This window comes from Scomber scombrus, chromosome 4 (assembly GCF_963691925.1).
Source record: "Scomber scombrus chromosome 4, fScoSco1.1, whole genome shotgun sequence".
NCBI classification, from domain to species: domain Eukaryota; kingdom Metazoa; phylum Chordata; class Actinopteri; order Scombriformes; family Scombridae; genus Scomber; species Scomber scombrus.
This window is the reverse complement of record NC_084973.1, coordinates 25,346,625-25,363,013: the sequence shown is the minus strand read 5'-3', so window position 1 is coordinate 25,363,013 and position 16,389 is coordinate 25,346,625. Positions and strand designations below refer to the sequence as shown.

At 39.8% G+C, this 16,389-nt stretch overlaps 1 protein-coding gene across 1 annotated transcript in view; it reads right to left on the bottom strand.

Annotated features, from left to right (window-relative positions):
• kremen1 (kringle containing transmembrane protein 1) overlaps positions 1–16,389 on the bottom strand; it is a 56,172-nt gene that overhangs the window by 3,659 nt on the left and 36,124 nt on the right. Inside the window, exons 4-6 of the mRNA XM_062418075.1 lie at positions 4,162–4,286; positions 2,371–2,524; positions 1,506–1,838 (exon numbers count right to left, since the gene is read on the bottom strand). Of these exons, the coding sequence (XP_062274059.1) occupies positions 1,506–1,838; positions 2,371–2,524; positions 4,162–4,286 (612 nt within the window). The remainder of the gene's footprint in view (positions 1–1,505; positions 1,839–2,370; positions 2,525–4,161; positions 4,287–16,389) is intronic.

Here is a 16,389-nt window from a genome sequence, read left to right as displayed (position 1 = left end):
ATAATTACCATGAACATTATTCTAAGTTTCAGATCCTTTAGATCACAGACAGACAGATGAGGTAGTTACAAAATGCCCTGATATTTTAAAGCCAACCAATCTTGTGTCCCACTTAGCTTAAATCAAACACCCCCAACTATTTCCTAATAGTATTTGATCCGGGTCTGTTCCACTCATCCGTGAATGGCGGTTGGATGTTAAAAGCAGTGTGGGAATTTTTCTTTTCTTTTCACATAATAGCGTACCCTGACTGCGATGTTCCCAAAACTTCCCACATGTTCCCCATTTGCAAACAAAATACCCTGCTCCAAACCCAGACTCAGCTGAAACACTCTGCCATCATCATCTGAGAGTGTTTATCCTGGAATTACCATTTTGAGCACTCAGTGTGCCACCAAGGAGATATTAAAAGTATTTAGTGTAGATACTCAGCCTAACTGTTGTCTTTGCCTTTTAGTTTCAGTCCTCATTTAAAATAGATTTTTCTCTCTATCTTTCTGTAAAAACACAAAAATAACCTGAAAACTCCATTACTATAGGAGGTGACCTTTTCTCGTAACATATCTGAGATTCAATTTCTTGGCTACATGATGCCTCATGCCAAACAAGAACCAAGACATGAGGAGAAAGGATCACGCCTGTCCAGAGGTCAGAGGATTTTGACCTCCAGATATTGTTTTTACTGTAATGCCACCGGGAGAGAAAAATGACACTGGATTACAAATGGAGGCAGACAGGGAGGAGCGGGGACAGATTGCTTCTCCTGTGTAGCAGGTTGCGAGCTTGAATGTCACCTACACTGAATTATATGAGGGTGTGCTTTACTTATACCTCCAGAAATGAATGGATTAAATCATTTTTCACACAGAGACTCACTGTGGGAGAATAAAGTGTGAAAGCAAAAGACGACGGCTTTTCTTTTTCCACATTAGTCTTTCTCTGTTTTCCACATTAGTCTGGCAAGATAAAAGAATTTGTTGTAAGGTCTTCAACTTTGTGTGGGCTATTGTTCTTCAGCTGTATATCTGCTCTGCAGTGCAATCGTGCTATCAGAAGGCATGGTGCATAGTATCACAGTGTTTTGTATGTAATTCACCAAGGAACACACTGTGGAGTAGCAAAAGCAGCTTGCCGCAGCTTGATAAGAGAGTGAGTTCCTAGAAAAACAAAACATTATTTATATATATATATATATATATATATATATATATATATTTGAATATGCAGTACCATCCGGGGCTGTGAGACATTGACTAGCAAATGAAAAGAGAAAAGGGCCTGCCAGTGGCGTGACAACTGCCTCGCAATAGCTAACAGGCATTGGTCTAATAAGCCGGGCTGCAATGAAAAACTCCATCATAGAGTCAGCAAGTCAGCAAGTACCTGATCATGCAAATGTGTGGTAAGTTTGAGGGTGTACTGCGTGTTTTTTAAAACTTTTTTCCAATGCCCTTCTGGTGGTCCCCTTATCAAATGCCAGAAAAGCCAGTGAAATCCTAAAATACCTTGATAAAGCAGAGCAAATCCGTGGGCCTGGTTTGTGCGGTCTGAGTAGAAGTAGAGTATGACGAAGTCGCCTGTGATGTTCACCAGCTCCCGTGGTGGGTTGCGCCAGTCAAAGCGTGCAACCACCTGGTTGGTGTAGCCGTCCAATAGCTCCACCATGTCTGTCTGGTCAGAGATGTCAAAGAAGGTGAAGTTGAAGAGGATGGCAAAGGATCCGGGCACTCGGATAGTCCAGTAGCAAACACGGCCAGGCGAGTATATGTCTGGGAAGTCAGGGGAGTAGACCACTCCTGATGGAGAGCTGTAGTTTCCACCGCAGGCCCCAACTCGGGCTGGAGGATAAAAAGAAGAGGAAATGGTCAGAGATACTGTATATGCTATAAAAGTTTAGAAAGCTACTGTGATTCAGATTGTTTGTCTCTGAAATACTGTAATGACCAAAAATGGGCCATTTTCAGCATCTTCATGTCATCTCATTAATCAGTGAGACATATACAGCAAGTGAGTACCCTTTAGAAGAGGTGGGTACATTATATCTTGGTAGAGAGGCACTTCAGACTTTCCAAAAATCCAACTAGAGAATCACAAATTGCAACGTTGTGTAGTGCAGATTTAGCAATAATAGAACATTTACATGCAAACCACGATGTCAGTGGGTCTGATAACAGTCATGGATCTGGAGAATTGGGTCAATCTGGTAACAAAATTGACTATAGTGCCTTTTGGTGTTGAACTGGAGCCTAACTAAAGGTTATTTTTTTCTCTTTTTCCCCTATTATTTCATCAGAATTCATACCAAAACACAGTATGGATGTGAAAAAATAATGAAGTCGGGGAGAGAGCAAAACACACTGTCATACTCACTGTCAAATATGATGACCCAGCCGTCTCCACCGCAGGGCTGGGTGTGGTCGCCGAAGCAAACGTGGTTACACTCCATGCTAGGCGACTCGCCGTGGTCACGCAGGTCTTCTTCATTGCCGCAGAAACAGGCATATCCCGACTCCATACCAGCAAGCTGCACAACACAAAGAGAGCCATTGGATCAGGAATTCAAAACAAACTTTGGGTAACACTTTCCATAATGCTACTTATTACAAATCCATTTGCAATGGGTGCCTGCGAGGAAAACTCTGACTGTGATTCTGATGACTGAGAGAGCACTTCATAGTGGGATCATGAGGATTGTGTTCTGTTTTATTCTGTTCTCTCTACTCTAAAAATATTGAAAATTTAAATTTGTTCCATTCATTCATTATGATAATATAACACATTTGCATGAAAATGGAATAACTTCACACATAAAACATATTTAGGTACTTTTATAGATTGAGTTTCTTGTAGCAGCTTCATGTGGAATTGTGTTAACACTCAGTAAACACTTCATGTAACTCCTTGTCTTTTTGAAAGTGACTTGAGACTAAAATTCCCTAATTGCTTTTCCTCTCATGATTACAAGATCCTGTAATTCGAGTCTGTAAAACCGCAACCTCTGAGTTCATCTGATTAGAAGCCTCCTTGTGCCTTTCAAACACACAGCTGCACATAGAGCAAAGAATAAACCTTACAGAAATAGCACCTATCTATCTTCCAACATCAAAACTGTTAGTAAACTGTTCCTGAACGCGTCGCAGTAGGAATGTGAAACGTCAAAAACCATCACACATCTTGACCTCGCCACCACTGGCAGCTTGTCCTCAAAAGAGCTATTGTCTTTCATTCAAAAGGACACCATTGTCCAATTTTCAGGCCCTAAATGAGTTCACACAACTGAAGGTACTGCATCATTTCCCACTCTGCGTCTTTTCTCATGGAATAGGAATTTATGGAGCCTCTGCTCTCGCCAAGATGTATCAAGCTACGTCCTTGTTGCATTATTCTATCTGATGAAGTCACGTTTGAGAACACCAACGTGAATATTTCTGGCTAGGCAAACAAACGATGTATCGCTGTCTAACTCATCAGGCATGCTCTTTGTCAAAAAGTCACATGGGATCTTTACTTCCGAGCACTGATGATTCACAAGCGCATTAAGGACAGTAACAGTCCAAGGGTAGGCAAACGATGCCAATCTGCCGCCACATCTGGTAACATCTGCTGAATTGAGAGGGGACGGGGGAGCTGTCACTATCTGTCAATGCAGACAGAGTTGAGCCGGATCTGCTGAGACAGAAAATGAACACCTGGCACTGTTTATTGCTGGGACAATGGCATGCCAGACTCAGAGATGAGTAAAATGCATTGAAGAGGAGGTGCCCACTGGGCTAATAACCGTTCATTTCCAGCTGTCAGCCTTGATTGCTGTGATGATTTGTCATCCGCTGCTTGGTTTGAAACAGGAAGTTTGATGGCTGAATAAAGAGGGTACAGACTGCACTGGGCATCATGGTGATAACTGTCAAGAAACTGCTCTTACATGCAAATGATTTACATGAACGCTTGACTATTGCAAGAGACAGCTCGTGTCAATTTTAGACATATTAGGGGCAATTGACTGAATGCTTTCTCATTCATTGAGTGGCCACATTTAAACTACCCAGGATACTTTTTATATTTTTTCTTGTAGAAGCTGCCAGTTTTAATCTGACTCAAAACATAATGCTCTCCGGTTATAGATTTCCTTTAATGCAATCTGCTTTAATTTCTAAATCTTACTGTGTATCTCTGCTTCCTGCAGAAGCTGATGCAGTTCTGGATGGTGAGTTTGTTGGAGGTCTCACTGGAGCCGGACAGCGTGGGGGGGTCGCCGCTGTCTTTGAAGCAGCCCAAGTTCCCAGGCACTGTAGGAAGACGAGAAGAGAGGAAAAACGATTAGTTACGCACAACAACTTAGATGCACTCTGTATCACATGCTGACTATTAGCAGTTCATGTACAAATGTTGCAGCTGTTAGACCTTTTTTTGTCATTTCATTGCATTAGAGCCAGGTTTCCCTCTGGATCCATTGCAGGGATCAGTCTAAATTGGTGTTGTAGTATATATATATATATATATATATATATATATATATATATATATATATATATATATTTTTTTTTTTTTTTTTTTGGTTATTTAGATTCTCAGTGGAGATTAGTGTGCTGCCAAGCAATACGATAGCATATAAGTGACAGATGATGTATTTTCATTGAATTCAGACACTCAGAAATCATGTGGTCCAACTAACAACTCTAAAGTAGTTATGAAAAAAAACCGGTGCATGACAAAATGTGTCTCAAGCTCTATGACACGCATCATCTGCAGCTTCCAAATAAGTTCAGACTTTGCTCTATAAACCCGTCCCAGACACATGACATCTATGGTGACACACTCAAGAAGTATTAAGGCGTCTGTTTCAATGTTTTGCTGTGATTTGCCAACAGGCTGACCAACAACTGGCCTCTAGATAAAAGAGGAGAGGAGGAGGGAAGAGGTAATGGGAGATGAGGAGGAAGAGGAGGGGACAAAAATGCATGAGTCATAGCTTAAAAAGAAGCTGTAATCTAGAAAATGCACCCTGTCAGATATGAGAGCAAGTTGCATCAAACTAGAGATGTAGACTTTTCTGCATGTGTGACTGTGTGTGTGTGTGTGTGTGTGTGTGTGTGTGTGTGTGTGTATGTGTCTGCTTTTTATAAAATGATGCAAGCAGCAGATACATACTGTACAACTTCTGCATCCGTTTTCATTTGACTTTTTAATACTCATCTACTATCAACATCTATTGTAAACGTTTGTTAGGTGAGACCTGGGGACGTATGACACAAATACTCCAACAATCGCAGATGGATCATAGACCAGACAGATAGGTGGAAGATAGATGTTGACACCTTTCTAGATCACACTGGAGTCAGATAAATCAGCCCGCCGTCCCTAATCCACTGTGTATTCATCAAATACAATGCAATCTCTCAAAATCCAGCGCAATGATTAAACCCCTCCAAAGCCTTTAAATTCATCGTAATAGCTCAGGAATTGCCAACAAAGCTTCCAGCGGTCTATATCCCACTTGTGATTTGTTTTTCATTGCGATTCAAACGAGCGTACTCCTGTTTAATTTCCACATTCTGAAGTTAAACGAATTTGACACACAGAAGTAAATGCACAATCTGAAAGTAATTTCCATTGTATAAAGTATAACAAAAAAATATCCCCCCAAAAGCTCCTCATTCTAATTGGAATTGGTCTCATCCAACCGAAGGGTACAAAAAGAGCTCATTAGGAAAAGAAAGAAAAAACAAGAGCAAAGTCTGAGCCCAAAACAGCTGTCAATGCTGCTTTCAGATACAACATGAGGGCGCAAAAATTCTTGTTCTTTATCAAACAATTTCCATTTGGTGTCTTAAACTTCATACTTTAACTAAATGAGATACAAATCATCTTTAATGCAGAGTGATCAATATTACTGCAGAATTGCAATTGATCTTCCAGCAATCTTCCAGTGTTGTAAACTCAAAATGACTGGAAATCAAATCAGCAGAACAACACGTCAAGTCTGATATTTTATGTTTTTACTGACAGGGTCACAGCTACTGATTTTGGAACATGCCGTAATAAACAATGGTGTAAATAAGACCAGGACTTGACATTTTGCTTGATACCAATATGAATTCTACAACACAGTTTCCTCACACACTTATAAAAGAGAGCATGACATTTATTTGATCATAAGTTTTATATCACACAGCAGCATGTCTTTATTTGTGTGTCTTACTTTGTGGATGCTGCAAAGTCTGACAACAAGCTTGGGGACTGTGGAGTGCTTTGTCCCCTGACTCTGTACTAACACTGTCCTAGAAATGAATTCCACCAGAGATTTCAGTTGATGTGTGTCTTTTCTTCTCAAACATTTGCATGTTGAAAGCTGCCTGCTCATCTCATGACAGCTAGTTCCACCAGTGAACAACTGGTATCCAGTCGTTTGCAGTAAAAAACAACAACAAAAAAACAGAGGCGCTAGAGCCATTTTTACAAGCCTGGCATGACATGATTCAATTTTGGACTATATTTGGATTCTGCAAAAGGAAAAAGAGGTATGGAGCATAGTGCTCAACTTGGTTTTAATGTTTATAACATCACTGTAGAGGGGCATCACTCACTGTCTCTATGAACCCAAGTAACTTGTTCCCTCCATGATAAAGACCACACATGTCTTTGGCATGCCACTTGTTCCCAATGTTAACTTTTTGGCTGACTCATATACATGTACAACAGATGCTGTAGATTCTTTCTGTTTATGTAAGAATGAGGCACAAAGGCTTTTGGGGTAAAAGTGTGACATGTTTTAGACTCTACATAAATTATTGTCCACAAGAACATCCACCACAGACTGGAAAAGTGAAGGAGGGGAGACAGGGAAATGAAGTGAAACAGATTGGGAGAGAGAAGGCCGTTCGGTGCATTTCACCAAGGTTTGCTGACCGTAAAATGACCAGCAAGCTTTTGGCTGCAGCCACGATTCGGTGCTGTTAGAAACCGTGTTTGACAGATGATTCAGCACTTCAAGACAACATTCTCAGATTGGCTCAGATCAGCAATAAATCATATGAATTATTGCTTTTTCAGCCACAACCACGCCGAAGCTTTATAAGTGGATTAATATGGTTGTTTGAATCATTTAGCAAGACTCCACGATGCACACTTGCAGCATTAACGGCTGGATTATATGACAAGTTAAACTGCAAACATGACAGTAATCAGAATATTTTCTATAATTCATATTTCAGGGTGAGGCAGGACAGTGCTGTAACAGCAGTTTTTTTTCTACCCGCCGCCAAGCTATACACTGGATTAACCCCAGTGAAGTGTGCAGGAGGAGAGCCGAGAAGAGAGGAGAGATAAACACCTGGTTGGGAACCAACAACCTCCCTCCAAGCAAGGCACGCAGGTACCACATCAATGGAGCCTTTGAAAAAGTGGAGGGGATAATGCTACTGCGGGGCTCAACAGCTAGATTAAAGGCAGCAGTGCTCTTTTTTCACTTTGCTTTGACAAGAAGATTGCAGACTACAGTCAATTTATCTGTCTTTGTCCTTTTCTCATCCCAGGGGCTGCAAAGCGTTGTCTGAAGAGCAGCAGGTAGTGGGATCATATCACAACAGAGGGCTGGAGGTTTGTATGGAACTGGAGAGGGCCGCAGCCTCTGCACTGCACATTCTCTACAAGCAGGGCGTTTATCAAAAATAACTTGTGTGAAATTGTCCTTGCATGAACATTTTTGAGCAAAGCATTGTTCCTTAAAAAAAACATCTGCTTTGCAGGCGCAACAAGTGCAAATATCTCCATGTACAATAAAAGAAAAAACACACAAACACATTTAACACACTTCAAAGCTGTCGGTGGAATTTAGACTTTAACGAGCCAGAGGGGAGAAATGGAGGAAACACAAGGTGCATAAATGCTCCAGTCAGCCCAGACCAGACCTCTGAAAACCTCGGGAGAGCACAGCGGGAGGGGGGACTCCAACAAAGTTTTAAAAAGTGAGAAAAAAAAGGCAAAGAGCTAAACAAAGCTTGACTGCAGCCATACTGATCACAACCTGACAACCTTCTACCTTAGCTCAGAAAGGAGCAGCTAGTTAGCCTTCCTACAGAAACAATGCTGCGCTATGCACACAGGAGGCAGCAGGCAAAACAACAAAGTTCATGGGTGTCTGTCTAGCCAGGAACAGGAGACACCTTTTTCGACGCAGCAGACACAACAACAGTGCCGACCGAAAACACATCAGAGAGAAAGAGAGAAGAACAACACAGAGGGATATTACAAACAAAACATCAAACATGTACGACAGGCTTTGGCAAGTGCAGTTGGCAAGGAGCGCATGGAAACAAGTTGATGAGCTGTTGGGGGTACAGGACATGTCATTAAGTTATACATTTGGAGAGTAAAGAAGAAGAAGAAATCTAGGGGGAAAAAAAGGAGAAAGAGCTAAAGAAGTGTTATGTTTTTAATGGGATTCTGGGTGTCTCTCTTTTTAAAATAGATTTACTCTGAACAGCCAGACTCTGCTTGCCTGCATCCACCCAGTGCAGTATGCCAGATATGTTCTCTTAAAAGATGAGGTAAGAGAGAGAGAGAGAGAGAGAGAGAGAGAGAGAGAGAGAGAGAGAGAGAGAGAGAGAGAGAGAGAGAATAAAGCCTTAAGGAACAATGAACCTTTAAAGTATCTGCTTTATAATCGCTGTTGAAACACTGGAGGATTTCACTACGAAACTATTTTCACCACCTGTCCTCTGTGTAATCTACAATAGAAGCCAAGATGACACTGAAATACAGTATGTATGCAAAAGATCCTGCAACAACACGGAAAATACATTAAATAACGCCCCAAAAATCAGCTATATGCTTTTTTGGTGGCTACCGGTGGCATTGAATGGTTCAAAATTCTCTTCACTTGTTCTTTGATTAAACAGTTTATGATTTCAATTATAATTTTACCAATTTTAGAAATACATTAACATTGTATTTCTCAAGGTAAGGATATCACAAAAAGTATCAAACATTTTAAATTTCCCTAAAAAGTTGAAGAATACTGGTGTATGTTCTTTGCTGCCTGAATGTTAACTGTCTCTTAAAGTTTAAAATATACACACAAATCTATTCTGTTACAATAAAAACATTTATTTGGGCAGCTAAAGTCATATTTATTCTTCTCTCAAAGAAAAAAAAACACTGAATCGCCTTTTACTCATTGCCTGAAGAATTTTGGACATGAAAGGTCAGTTTAAAGCACCCACACAGATCATAAATGATATTTCTGCTGTGGCGTCATTGTGTAGGTGACGGCGTGGGGTTTCTATAATGAATGATTGTGGTCAGGGCGAAATTTATGCCCATTTTCCAGAATTAGTTTTCCTTTCAGTTCTCAACTCTTTCCTTTCTTTTTTGTACGTCAGATTACTTAACATTTTATTTCCTGATTTGTTTGTCTTCATATAAGCTGACAGATCTCCTGTGAACAACATTGAGGCAGCTGACATGAGGCAGATTGTAACACCTGAAGATGTAATGCAAGGGGTGAGTTGTGACATCAATAAGGAAATGTAATTTAAAAAAACAGCCAAACTACAACAGCTATCTCTTCTTTTACAAAAACACTTTACACAAAGTATATTCTACACATATTATTTCCTCATTTTTAAGCATAAATCATACCAATCATTCCCAAAGCGCTGCTAAACTGCTCTAATATCTCACCTTCTTCTGTCTCATATCACATGCTCCATCTTCTGGCAGTGTTTTGAATGCATAAACATTTAAATGTTATTCTTTTTATGCCTCATTAGCCTTGAATAAGTTTTTCAGACACACATTTCACACAAGTATTATTTTCCTACATTGAGTTTGACATCTCAGAGATTTAGTTTTGATATCACTTAAGAGTGAAATGAAAGTAAATTGCATTGTGAAAGAAGGAAATCTCTGATAAGAATCTCTGATAACACCATGAAAAATCGACAGGATTTTTTTTTTTTGAGGAAGCAGATGAAAAAACATTAACATTCGCCGTGCCCGAAATGATGTTCCATTTACATTGAATTACACTGTAACCATAGACAAAAAAACTCATTAGTGCTTCTACATTAGCTAATATGTTAAAGCAGTGAGGTCAAAAGAGGAGAGGCAGGGTTTTAAAAGCACATTCCTCAAGTGCTAAAAGGCTTGATACAAGTAATTTAAAACACAGGTATGTTGGAGCCTTGGAAACACTCCCACCAGCCCATTAATGCACCACCAGCAGGTTAACCATTCAAATCTAATACACACACATGCACACGTGCACACACACACACATCTGGAACATACATTGCCTTCCAAGGAATGCTAAGTGCAACAAAGCAAGGAAACAACACTTATCACAGTTGGTGTTTATGTGATTTTTTCCCCCCCTCCATCCCGTTCTGTCTCTCTCCCTCTATTCCTTGCCCCTTTCATTGTGTCTCTGCCCCATTTATTACTCCCTTTTGTAGTACAGTATATTGAATACATAAACAAATACAGCTGCAGCATTTCATCAAGGCCATGATTAGTCTTGTCGACTGCACCGCAGCCTGGTAGAACACAACAGAAACAGATAAATATCCCACAAACTCCACTGGGACGTCCATTTCTGGAAACTGAGTATTGTTTGTAAGTAGGTGGGAGTTGCTATTATGTTTTTCTGTACGGTTTACACTTGTTTTTTCTATGGAGATCATAAATTCTCCAACCCATAAGAGGGAACAGTTTACAGTTAGACAATAAGGGACAGAGCGAGAGAAGTATTTGTATCTAAGTGACTGACTGTGCCAGTGGGATCTTCATAACACGCTGCTGGGCTGAGTGAGTTTTAATGATAATATGGTATTTGTGTGTGTGTGAGTGTGAGTGTGAGTGTGAGTGTTTGAGAGAGAGAGAGAGAGAGAGAGAGAGAGAGAGAGAGAGAGAGAGAGAGAGACTGCGTGTTGTATCAGTATGGTATGTGCATGTTTACTGCATGTCTTCTTTTATTCCATTATTAAATGATATGGTGGGTGACTTTTTATTTTGTTCTCATTGTAATTAAATCTCGTACAGAGCTAAACCACGAATTAATTGATCTACTTAAAGTATTGTATCCAAATCCTATATCTCATTCCTCTGACCTCCATTGACCTCCATTGACTTCCATTGTTTTCCAAAAACTATTAAAAACCCATCTGTGAGTCACACTGTTGCACTGGCTTACATGTTTGCTGGCCCTGAAAAATTTGGGAAGGATAGTTTGTTTGGAAATGGCTCCAAAGACAAATAACAGGGATCACGTTTTCAGTCTCCAGAGAGTATTTCAGTGTAAAGCTGAACTGAGTATGCATGGGAACGCGGTTCCGTTAACAGTGCTTTGTTAACTTGTTGCGCTACTTTACACAACTTCTCCACTTTGCACTTCAGCTCTTTGTTCAATTTATAATGTTGTAAACTGAAAACGTGATTGATGTATTTACTCTTTGGAGCCATTTCTAAACAAACTACCATACCCAAACTTGTTGGGGGTGAAGGAACATGTCACCCAGTGTAATAGTGTGGCTTACTGAGAGTTTTTAATTGTTTTTCCACAACAATGGAGGTCAGCAGCAGAAAGCAATAAGATATATCAGGGTTTGGATATAAATAGAATACTTGTAAGTAGATCAATTCATTGTTAGTTTGGCTCTACGCATGAGATTTGTTGACAATAAGAAAAATATAGAAAATCACCAGCCTTATCCTTTCAACATTTCTGTGTGTGTGTGCAGTGGAGGCTGTGTTACAACAAGATTGAGATAGAGGAGATCAATGCCCCAGCCTGGGGCCCTCGGAGAGTGACTAACCATGTAATTAGAGGGAAGAGGGAAGAGCCGCAGCTGATAAATGAATAATTAGTCTCTTCTCAGAGACCAGGCTGAACAATGTAGGGAAGAGATGAAAAATGGCCGCTGCACCGCATCATTCTGCCCCACCTGAAAAACCAAATAGCCTGTGTCCTGAGGAGTCTCAGGGGACCTGATATCAGGGTGATGGGGAGATGAAAAGATGAGCAGACACAAGTGTGACCACCTTGGGCGTTAGATAAGCACGGAGGTGGTATGTATTGGAAGTGTATCATCATTCACTTCCAAAGAGATCGACTTCTCGTTTGTCTACTGTGGCACATTGTCCTGGTTATCTGGATGTCAATAGCAGTGAATAAGTCCCCATGAATGTGCAAAAAAGTTACGATTAACAATGCAGCTTGAAAAGTCCAAATTCTGTAGCATTCCCTCACCATTGACACGCAATATGATGTTTTTCTAATTCCAATTAGGAGGTGATGCACATAATTAATCCCAAGGCATACAACAAACATTCAACTAGGGCTGCAACTAATTTAACTATTTTCATTATTGATTAATGAGATAAATACTCTCTTGATTAATTGACTGGTCTATAAAATGTAAGGACTTCATTTCCTAAAGTTGATGTAATCATATTCCTTGTTTTGTCCGACAACACTACAAAATCTAAAGATGCTTGAAAAGACTAATCGCAATTTGCTTCAGCTCAAACGAAGAAACAACACTAGAAATAGAGAGAAAAAGCATAGTTACAGTCATTGTTTGAAACAATTGTGTGTGTTTTTACAGCCAGACTAACAGCTGAAGGCATCATGGGGCCACTCCCTTAAAGCTGCAATTATTAATACACTCTCCAATATGAAAGTAATGAAAAACATGCTGATTATTTTCTTAGACTTTTATCAGTCCTGCAACTAATCATGTAACTGCTTTGTTCTGAGGATGGCGCAAGAAAAAAAGACGTGGTCATTAATCAAAGGAGCTTATTAAAGGAGAAATATTAATGTATTCAGTAAATTCCATGACAATTAAATTATTACAAACTGCGTCACATGTGTAAAGTTGAAAGGTTGGCTCTCAGGGCAGTACAATACAAAAGCTAATGCTTAAATCAGAAATCAGACAGATTTATCCTCTGGGCGGCATAATTTCACAGCAGTCTACAGATTTATAGATTTAGATTTTCTTGGATCTAGTGGACAAATGTTGGCCTATGTGGCACTCGTCAGGTTGTCACCTAAAAAATTAGGATTCCTCTAGTAAATTTAAAGAAAAATCTGGACAGGCGTTTCCAACATATCTGGCTCTGGACCACATTGTTAAAAGAACTTACCTGTCAGAGTCTTGCTTTCCACAATTAAAAAATATTGACCACGCAAATGAATTTTAATAAAAAATAAGGCTGAAAATATGCAAAATGGCAAAGCTCCAAGAAGATGCACAGGGAACACTTGCTGAACTGAAATAAAATTGCATTTATTGCACTTGTGCAGAACCACGCTGATCTACATTTGGCTATGAGCCCTCATTCCTGAGCACTAAATTGGTTGACCCTCTATTCATCTCCTCCTCTTTCCAAAGACAAGAACTAAACAATGGCCATCTACTTGTTCTCATTAGCAAACATTCTACACAACCGGCTTGCCTGGTAATCAATACCTTTAATTCCCTAATGGCCCTGGCTGATTTAACCCCAGCCATGTTGAGAGAAGGAAGGAGCCAGAGAGAGAGAGGCTGGAAGATTAAATCTACGTGATGTCCTCTGGCTTGTTTTTGTGAGAGTCTCTACTTTCTGTCAGAGATTTTCCTTACAGCCCTTGCAGGCAGGAATTTCCCCTGAAGGCAGGTGTGGGTGGAGCTATGAGGAGGTCAGAGGTCAGAGGAAGATAACAATAAGAGTGCTCAAAGCTCCCCCGCCCTCTTCCCCAGGTAAGGACAGATCTAATGCAGGTGAAAGGGGACGCGTCAAACTGTCTGACATCAGTGCTACAAAGCATCCGAAATGATCCCCTGCCAAGTTAAAAATGTCTCAGTTGTGTACGATCTTTGTATAGCTGTGTATTTCACAGAGTCCTGATTTGTTGCTCTAAAGTCCCTAAATGACTTCAAAGCTTTTTTTCAGTTTCTGTGTGGATGATGATCAAGTCTAATATTAGCAGAAAGTTAACTTCATCCCCATGTGGAGGCAGACAGTCAGTGTAAGGCCAGAGGCAAGAAAAAAAAAGACAAAACGTCCCATTGTTTGAGCGCACAGGATTTAAAATAAACCTATATGCACACAAATAGACACATAATTACTCTAAGGTTGGCACATTTTTTACAAAAAATGTATATTAATGAATTTGGTTAGTGACAAAAATAAAGGTAATTTTCTTAACAAGCTTGGGGCAGTGAGGCCAAAAAAGATAATTTTAGACATTGATTGCATGCGCGTGTGCACACACATATTATTGCTATCCTTGAGAAGCCCCTCCATTTATTGCGTTCATTGGATTATATGAAAGTGGCTCTTTATGAATGTGGCTCTTTCAAGAAGTGCCACATGATAACACTCTTCTATTAAGGCTCTGCCAGCGCATCTGTATGAATCTTTAAGCAGAAGAACAGGTCAACCTTTTGACTTGTCTAAGATCTCATAATCCAAAACATAACCATCAGCAACATGACTGATTTTTAGCCTTAATTCTCAAAAATTATCCTCTAACAGCCTCTTAAGAAATGGAGGAATGGTCAAATGACTTCACTTCACAAAAATATCCTCTCTCTGAATTCTAAATAAAGTCTAAATCTCTTTTCACACTGTCAAAAGAACAGGAACAAACACAACAGACACACACACACCCTTCTTCACACAGTGATGCCTGAACCTGCCTCAGTATGCTGGTTGCGAAGGATGGTTGTGGTGAAAGCTGGTACAAGACCACCTAGGGGAAATATTCAGCCTCTGAAAACAATGGCAGAGAGTGAGATAAATACTGCAATAACACAACCTGAAAGCATCCATGGTTCAGGCAACCACAACAGCCACGAGGCAGGGCTGTGGTGCTTCACTCTGGGCTCTGTTTCTAGACCACACGTCCAACATGTTCGACTTGTCTCAGCCTCTTGCTTATTTTGACTCATGCTAGTTCATTTGACTTTTCCTGCCTATGATAACATCTTCAAAGATGTATCTTTTTGAAACCTGATCCTTATTTTTAAAATAATTTCTTTACAGTCCTGTCATTTAAGGAATAACACGTGTGTATTATATAATGATTCAATGCACTGATTGGTTGGATGCACCAACTGTAGCTAGTGCAGAGGGAGGTACCCCTCTTCTTCTTTAACAGGCTTTACTTTTTATATTATGATTATTGACTATTTTTGTGATGGATTTAGTCTGGTCCTCATTTGGCTTGACACTTCTTGGGCCCTTGTCCCAAGCTGCACTATGTCTGGCCCTGGGACCAATTTGGACTCAGTGGATAAACAATAAATCAATACGTCAAATGAAAAACCAACAATTTTGATAATCTATTAATCATTTGAAGTTCTTTAATAAGAATACATGCCAAGAATTCAATGGCTTTGGGTATCACTTAAGACATGACCCTTCTGGCTGTGCCTATTTTATTCTCCATACCTTTATTTATAAAGTACTGTGTAAATAAAGTTATTATTATTAAGTAATCACTATTTATCTTGCAAGGGGACGTGAATGTCTGAACGAAATTTTGCAAACCTCCCTCCAATCATTGTTGAGACATTTCACTGGATCTCAGCCTGCTGATGGAAGTAAAGGAATGACCAAAAGTGATTAGGATTCATCGCCTGGGGACCATGAAAGTTTGCATCAAATTTCATGGCAAATAATCCAATAGTTGTGGAGACATTTGGCTAACAATCAAAAATGTCAACCTCATGGTGGCGCTGGAGAAAAATCTATGAATATATCATATCATAGAAATAAAAATAATCTTTAATTATTAACTGATAAATAATCAATAATTGCAGCCCTGTTTTGATCACAGCACTGTGTTTTGAAGTGGATATATTTTTAACTGCAAGGAAGTGGAGTTCTTTTATTGCACAAAACAGTAAATTTAACAGCTTGTATTTGAGAAGACAAGATGGACATTTACAGCAATGGAGGCAGAGTAAAGTTAAAAAAAGACTAAGTAGTAAAACCCTGTAAAACCCTGACCTGGACAGCTCAGTTTCATCCCAAAACGTTGAACAAGAGGAGCCTAGCTGTTCTTGGACACAGATCACTGGTCAGATTCATTCATTACTCGCGGGAGGTTGACTCAGGTGTCCCACAACTTCAAAGTGCCATGTAGCAGCTTCATAAATCACTCTTAATGAAGGCAATATCTCATCACTGCATATTTTCCTCAGCGCTTAGTAATAAAGTCTTGGGCCAAACACATAACTACTTTGTTTTAATGTCTTCAAGGTGTGGCTGGTTAACTTGCCAGATGGATGTATTGCCTCTGGTATTGAGACTATTGTTTGACAGTGACAGACAAGGTTAATCAGACATTGCCTCGATTGTTCAAATAGATAAAAGGGTAACCTACTGTAAGTCAGG